This window comes from Lycium ferocissimum, chromosome 3, assembly GCF_029784015.1.
Source record: "Lycium ferocissimum isolate CSIRO_LF1 chromosome 3, AGI_CSIRO_Lferr_CH_V1, whole genome shotgun sequence".
Lineage (NCBI taxonomy): Eukaryota > Viridiplantae > Streptophyta > Magnoliopsida > Solanales > Solanaceae > Lycium > Lycium ferocissimum.
The window spans coordinates 8,858,340-8,866,668 of NC_081344.1; the positions used below are offsets into that span (position 1 = coordinate 8,858,340).

The 8,329-nt window shown below is 33.5% G+C and overlaps 1 protein-coding gene across 1 annotated transcript; it reads left to right on the top strand.

The window, feature by feature from the left end:
• Positions 1 to 977: 977 nt before the first annotated feature.
• On the top strand, positions 978 to 5,827 carry LOC132049585 (serine/threonine-protein kinase BSK5-like). Its single transcript, XM_059440450.1, has 10 exons — positions 978 to 1,454; positions 1,552 to 1,772; positions 2,493 to 2,628; positions 2,719 to 2,852; positions 2,937 to 3,042; positions 3,246 to 3,331; positions 3,445 to 3,633; positions 3,935 to 4,099; positions 4,964 to 5,077; positions 5,367 to 5,827. The coding sequence occupies exons 1-10, from the start codon at positions 1,373 to 1,375 to the stop codon at positions 5,607 to 5,609; spliced, it is 1,476 nt and encodes a 491-aa protein (XP_059296433.1). The 5' UTR covers positions 978 to 1,372; the 3' UTR covers positions 5,610 to 5,827.
• The last annotated feature ends 2,502 nt before the right edge of the window (positions 5,828 to 8,329 follow it).

Genomic DNA, 8,329 nt, shown 5'->3' on the forward strand with positions numbered 1-8,329 from the left:
TTTCCTGTCTTAAGCTGACTCTCCCTTGAACTATCTCATGATCAATCTCAAACTATGCCATCTATTCCTCCTCCTTCTGATCATGATCATGATCCTGCTTTCGTACATCTCCTACTATGTCTGCCCCACCTAGTCTTGCTATTTCAGTTACAACTGAACCAATGTGTGAACCAGCTCCAACTCAAGAACTTGCTCAACCTCCTGTTGAGTTACCACATGATATTCCTCGGATTCCTACACCTGCATCTAACTCTCTAGCTACCAGAAAATCTACCAAACCTGTTAAACCACCCTTATGGATGCAAAACTATATCACTACTTCCACAAGCAACTCTTGTCTATATCCTCAGTCTACTTATTAGTCCTATACTCATCTCTCCCCTACTTACCAACATGTGATGTCTACTTATTCAGCCTATACTGAGCCTTCAACATTTAAGAAGCTTCTACAGATTCTCAATGGGTTCAGGCAATGCTGTTGGAAGGAAACAAATGGAAATGAGGAGAGGAGAGAATTTAGTTATAGAGAGAAATTTTATATATTGTACTGAAGTGTAGAATGAATTCACTTAAACATTTAGTCTTAGCTCATGTATATATACAACTTCTTACACCGACTTGCACTCTCAGAGTTAACTAACTCTAACTACCTAATCAACTAGGGTAGTTACACTATTCATCAGTTACACTATTCAACCTAACCATCGTAGCTTGTATATCATTTCTTCTTGCTAACAAACTAGAGATAGTTTGAAACTCATGATTTAAGATAAGTTATGAGATCTTTTTCTCCATCAAACTAAACAATTTTACTTAAAACTAAAAGTCACAATTTAGGTGAACAAAATTATAGGAGTACTAAATTTTTTATATTTTGAGAAAGGGAGTTGGAAGAGAAATCAAACAGTGCAACCGTGGAGACACAAAAAAGGAAGTTGAAACGCAGCTAAAGCTGAAAAGTTAGACCAGAAAGAAAAAGAAAAAAAAACAAACACGAAAAGGTCATTCTCTTTGCAAAAAGCACAAACACGTCTTTCTCTGAAAAGCTAAACACATGAAAAATCACAACTTTTTCATCATTCAACCATATACTCAAATAACCCATTTTCTCTCTTCTTATATACTCATTATATACTACAATAAACACAAATCCTCCTTTCTCTATCACTATATCCTGTTGAAAAGACCAAACAGAACTTGCATAGTCCAAAAAAAAAATCCTTTCTTTGGATACCCACATAGTAATTACTTATCTTTTATATAGTAAAAAGAACAGTTTTTTTGCTGTTTCCATTTTCCCCCTTTAGTTCTTGTAGATGCTTGTAAAGGGTCTAAAGTTTTTCCAAGAAATCTCATAAAATTTACTGTCAAAATGGGTGTCCCTTGTTCAAAATTCTCTTTTTGTTGCTTTCATTCCAACTTTAAATCATCCCCTCAAGATTTATCTGATCTAGGTAACATTTTTTTTTTTTTTTGCCTTTCATCATATCTGTTTTCTCTGTGTTTTTGTCATTCTTGATTGCTTTTTCTAATGTGTTATAATTTGTACAGAGAATGGAGGTGAAAATGGGAAAAATGCATTGCCAAGTTTTACTGAATTCAGTTTAGATGTGTTGATGATTGCAACTGATGGATTTTCAGCTGATAACATAGTGTCTGAACATGGAGAAAAAGCCCCAAATGTTGTTTTTAAAGGGTTACTTGAAAATGGTCAATTGGTTGCTGTTAAACGTTTCAATAGGTCTGCTTGGCCTGATTCTCGCCAATTCTTGGTTAGCTTTGATTTAACCCTATTGAATTATGTTTAATCATAGATAAGAGATACATTTATTTACTCAAAGTTGGTTTAGTTACTTTTCTTGATCAAGCACATAAAAAGATTTGTTTTTGATCGGTGGCAGTGAGACTCGAACTTAGACCTTAGCCTACTCTAGTCAGTGTCGGATTCAGGATTTGAAGTTTATTGGTTCCAACAACCAAATCAAGTTAATATACAATTATTATTAGGTTCACAGTCAAATAATATAGATATTAGTAGCATAGGAAAAAAGTACTGGAACCTAAACATTGTACTCTAGATCCGCCACCAGCTCTAATACGATAAATCATGTTGAATTGTGTGAGACCACCTTATCTAAAAGCTCTAATACCTATTTAGTGGTTCTTTTTAGTTGATTCTTGCCGTGTTTTGTGGTAGTCACGGTTAGTTTTTAAGTCCATTATGTTAGTTAGACCAAAGTTGCTACACTTTAGCAAGCTTAAGGGACTAAAGATGCTCAACATTATATTTGAAGGACCAAAATAGACCTAGTCCCATAGATAAGGGACAATTTTGGCTAAAACCTCATACATTTGTTGATTCATTTATATTATGTATATAACAGCTTCATCACCACAAAATATCTTTTTTTTTTAACAATCCAATTTATTTTATTTATTTTACCAATTTGTATGTTGAGCTTTGTTTTGGACATTGTTTATGTAATGCATAGGATGAGGCTAAGGCAGTGGGGAATCTGAGGAGCGAGAGACTGGCAAATCTACTTGGATGTTGCTGTGAAGGTGAACAAAGGTTGCTCGTAGCAGAGTTCATGCCAAATGAGACCCTGGCGAAACATTTATTTCACTGTGAGTTTTCCCCAAAGTCTTGATTAACAATACTTGAATCTTTATCTTATAACTCCAATGCTGATATTTTATTTACTGTAAATGAAATAGGGGACAGCCAACCTATGAAGTGGGCGATGAGGTTGAGGGTGGCTTTTTACTTAGCTCAAGCTATAGAATACTGCAGCAGTAAGGGTCGAGCAATATATCATGATCTTAATGCTTACAGAATCTTATTTGATAAGGTAAAAATAAGTTTATTCTTATGTTTGTTAATCCTAATAAGTTGCTGTTTGTGTGGCATTTTAATTTTGTTTTGAATTCTACAGGATGGTGATCCTAGGCTCTCTTGCTTTGGCCTCATGAAGAACAGTAGAGATGGAAAAAGTTACAGTACAAACTTAGCTTTCACTCCTCCAGAGTACATGCGAACAGGTAAAATATCTGTTTCTCTAAAGCTATTATTTACTCAGTTTAGTGTTCTATACAGTGCGCTGCCAGTGACTTTTATCTACCTTTTAGAAGCAGCTGCCGAATTAATTTATAAGTTTATTGGGCAGTTCCTTTGGTACCATATTATGATCTCCTACCTTTTCAACTAAAGCCAAAGCTGAGACAAGAGTATTCATGATTGACAGGAAGAGTGACATCTGAAAGTGTAGTTTACAGCTTTGGAACAATGTTGCTAGATCTTTTGAGTGGAAAGCATATACCTCCAAGCCATGTAAGTTTCTAATGTCATATCAACTCTTATGTGAAATCCATGTATTAGTGGACGTTATTGACTCTATTATCTGAGTGTACCTACATATAAGATTTTATTTTATCTTCCTGTAGGCACTTGATCTAATTCGGGTGAAGAATTTGACGATGTTGATGGATTCTTGTTTGGAGGGTGATTTTTCTAATGATGACGGAACCGAGCTAGTGCGGCTAGCCACCCGTTGTTTACAGTATGAAGCACGTGAGAGGCCAAATGCAAAATCTCTTGTTAATTCTCTTGTTACCATTCAGAAGGAAACTGAGGTATGACCAAATAATAATAACTGTATTCCCCTGACTTTCTTTGAGATCATTTCCAACATTTGAAGATTTGCAACCTCTTTTCATGTATGAGATTGAAGTGAGCGTATATTGTACATTCTCATTTAACTGTGGCACTTGAAATTTGGTCGTCTGAGTATAGAAGTGTGTTCTGTGACCTTAGTTTATGTCGTTAATTATTCATGGAACTTGAAAGAGCATCCATGTTTACCATATCAGATGAAATAATAATTATTGTAATAATAATGCTTGAGGCTCATACTTCCTGATGATGTAACACCAGGTGCCATCACATGTTCTGCTGGGCATTAGACATGGAACTGCAACCCCACCCCAACCATTGGTATTGACAACAACTGGTGAAGCATGTTTGAGAAGAGATCTTACTGCCCTTCATGAGATATTGCAAAAGACTGGGTACAAGGATGATGAAGGAATTGCCAATGAGGTTTGTTCCTTTACTATTTATTGATGATGAAAAAATTAGTGATTCAAGTTTGTTATCATATGTATACTCTAATAATTCCTGTGGAAGAGCCCGCTGTGTTTTCCCTTTTGGAGAGTTTTATGCACTATCTCCATCAAATATCATTACCAGTAGGACCTTCTAGGCTATCATTGTCAAGCCCTTGTATTATTCTTTTCGATATCTAAGCATTCTAAGATCTTTTGTGTTATGACTGTAACTCCTGGAATAATTAGAAGTAAGATTTACAGATGTTATATAGTGACTTTTATACTACTGTACTACATTGGTTAAAAACATGATAATATATCTAATTTTAATAATTCAGTAGTATATTCTCTCTCTCCCCCCCATAAGGTGTAAAAAAGATTCTTGATTTCTCCCCGTTTACTATTTTAACTCAAACTTTGCCTTCTGTAGGATAGTTTTTCTCACTGCAATGAATAAATTTCGTCTATAAGATTCATATTCCCCCTCCCCCTTTTGTATGTAAATTTCTGCTGTCCCAAATGAATAACTCTGCTTTGCTTGAATGTGTAATAGCCGTTGTCTTAATTGCTATCGTAGCGTGCCAGATATCATGACAAATATAATTTGTTTCCATTTACTTGAACCTCGAGTCTTTCCCAATGCAAGATGCAAAGGCACATGATAGAGTGATATGATGATCATGAACTGTAATTTATTTGATTAGGGAGAACATGAACTTATTGTTGTGCTAGTTTTAGTATTAGAATTTAGTGACTGTTGCTCTTCGTTCTTACTGTGTAGATTGAGTATTTCTTGTCTATTACTCTTTCAACTATTTGAGGATTCTACCTAAGTTGATCATTTATACATTTGCAGCTTTCTTTCCAAATGTGGACAAATCAGATGCAGGAAACCTTGAATTCTAAGCAGCAAGGAGATGCTGCTTTCCGAGCCAAGGATTTCATAACTGCCATTGAATGCTATACACAGGTTTAACCATCTAAATTTTTTATTGGTCTTAATGATTCATTGTTACCTTTAATATCATTGCTCAATTTCTACTTCCGATAGGTAAACATTTATCAAAAGACAGGCAATTTCTACAACTGCAATAAGCTAATGTATCTAGCTGTAAATAGAGCAATAACGGAAAACACAATAATTTCTTAATGCCTAAGCTATTAGAGCTACTTGTATTTCATTATTGCTTCAATTATTGTTGTGGTGTTGACCTTAGAATAACATTTTAGTTACAAATACTATTTTTTTGTTGTATTAGTTCAATGATGGAGGGACCATGGTGTCACCAACCATCTATGCCAGGCGCTGCTTGTGTTATCTGATGAGCGACATGGCGCAAGAGGCTTTAGGGGATGCAATGCAAGCTCAGGTTATATCATCCGAGTGGCCTACCGCCTTTTATCTTCAGTCTGTTGCCCTTTTTAACCTTGGGATGGAGAATGATGCCCAAGAAGCACTTAAAGAAGCCACAAAGTTGGAAGCAAAAAGGACCAAAAATTAAAAATAGCGTGTAGATTTGCATTTCTTGTTTTTTCAAGTTTCTTGTATTTAAAGGGCATATGATAGAAAGTTCTGGCTGTGTCTATAGTTTATTTTCTTTTACATTGTTTTTGATTTTGTGCTCACACCATGTGAAGGCATTGGAGAATTATAGATTGTCCTCTGATGCGCCTTTTGTTCTTGATTTGTTTAATGGAAATGGAATCTCAACTTGCTTGACTTGCAGTTTAAAACAGTAGGAAGGTACTTTTTTATATATTAATTTGTTCCCCCAAATGCCACTTAATTATGTAACATTATTCTTGTACGTGTAAATTTATTAATTTATCGAGGTTTCTCAAGTTGGAAAATGTCAGAACTTTCATGAATGAAGAACCAATAATTTGCTGTTTAGAAGACCATGAGATGGTGAATGAGATCCATTATCGAACACATTATCCCACAACTCGCACATCAAGTCCCTTGTCTCTTTTGATAATTCCCAGCATCCCATGTGGGAAGTACTACATAGTTGAGTGAAAACAATAATATAATCAAATAAAATTGAGGAAAAATATGATAAAGCGAATCTCTAGCAAATTAAGCAACCTATTGCATGATGCACACGTTCTACTTACTTGCTTGGAGTTAATACTCAATCGAAAAATTTAATCGTAACTAGTAATAGTTAAAAATTAGAGTTTTGATATATATATATATATATATATATATATATATATATATATATATATATATATATATTTGATATATATATATATATATATATATATATATATATATCACTTAATCATGTAACATGATAAAAAAGTTATATGTAAGACATATATTGTATTTATCGGCTTGGCACAAACTCGAGTATTGATATAAAAAATTCATTGATATCGACATCACGATCCACGATGAAGTAACTGTGACATTCTGGCCCAAAGATGTATCAAAAAAAAAAAACGGAAAAAAAAAAAAAAACTCCTAAAGACGTCGATTCTAAACTTTAGTTGCAATTGTAGGGGTGTTCATGATCCGGTTTGACTCGATTTTTGGTTAAAATCAAACCAAATCAATTAAGTCGGTTTTTTCTAATATTCAAACCAAACCAAACCATTATAGTATAAATTCTATCGTTTTCGATTTTGTCGGTATTATCGGTTTGATTTTTTGTATATATATATATATATATATATATATATATATATATATATATATATATATTTTATTTTTGGATTTTGAGAATGTATTAATACAAAAAAATAAATATACCTTTGATTCAAATGGTATAACTAAATTCGGCTTTGACCGTGATCCATTCAAATCTAAGAATCTTCTTAATTAATTCATTAACTTTATTTAGGTATAGGCATATGACTATGGGTATAGGAATTATAGAAACATAACATCTACCTTTCATGATTTGGTTACCTCCCTACATATAGCCTTTTGATATTACGTCTCCAATTTGTTGTCTTCCTTGGCTAAATACACTCTCCTCCGAAGCCCCCTCCGAAATTTTTGTTATCTAGACTCATCGTGTTTATGAAGCATTGAGAAGAAAGCACAGAAGTTAAAACGGAAAATGATAAACAGAAAGACAAAGTCATCTACCCAAACTTTTTAAATTCCAATTGCCATTTTCTTCCCTTTAATTTGTTATGGATAAAATGCTAGCTTATTAGTAGTAATTTAGCAAAATTTCTTTTTATTTTACCTTAAACTTAAATGGGCTACACTTTTCTTTCTAATTATTTGAATTTGTATTGGACTTGGAATGAGCCAAATTTTGAAGATCGCCTTTTGTATTATATATATATATATATATATATATATATATATATATTTTATTTTAAATATGTATGTATCTATCGGTTTGGTTCGGTTTTTGTTCGGGTTTTTTTGGTTTAACACCAAACCAAACCAAATGTTATCGGTTTTTTAAAATTTAAAACCAAATCAAGTCAAACCAAGCTGGTTTTCGGTTTATTAAATCGGTTTGACTCTGTTTATTGATTCGGATCGGTTTTTCGGTCTCATTTGAACATCCCTAGTTGCAAGAAGCAATGAAGGCTTCTTAAGAAGGTTATCATTTTTTCCCTCCTATTCTTTCTCAAGAGATTATTAGAACATCATGAAGTAGGCAAGAAAACATGTCACATTGGGATTAGTTAGGGGAGCATAAAAATATGAATATAGTGATTTGAATCACATCTAACAGAATCTTTGAGAGTGAAAATGACATGAAACACTTGAAATAGCATATAGCGTAGATTAAGGCAGGCCAGGCGAATATCAAAGGTTATATATAGACCATGGAGTGCTTTAGACTTGCCTTAATACATTTTGGGCCATGGGCTAAATGCGACCAAAAATTGGATCACTATCAAGGTGGAACTGCAATGGTAAAGCCACGTTCAACTGAAGAGAATTCCCTTCTTTGGAACATTGTACCATGTATGATGTATATATACGTGAAATTTATTTATAGAGATAGCATATTTTTTATTAATTCATATCATGTCTCAATAACATATATAGGTTCAAATACCACCAATTCATTTTACTAGTTTCATTTTACTTTGCCCTCATTGGCTTATTCATAGGCCGACCAACATAAAGAAACAAAAAGAAATTCAAGAGATGTAATAGTACTACTTTTTCTTGACATTTCCTCCATATAATAAATAAAGCTAAGTAAATGAGTGGAAGTGAAGGAAACAAACAACAGACATG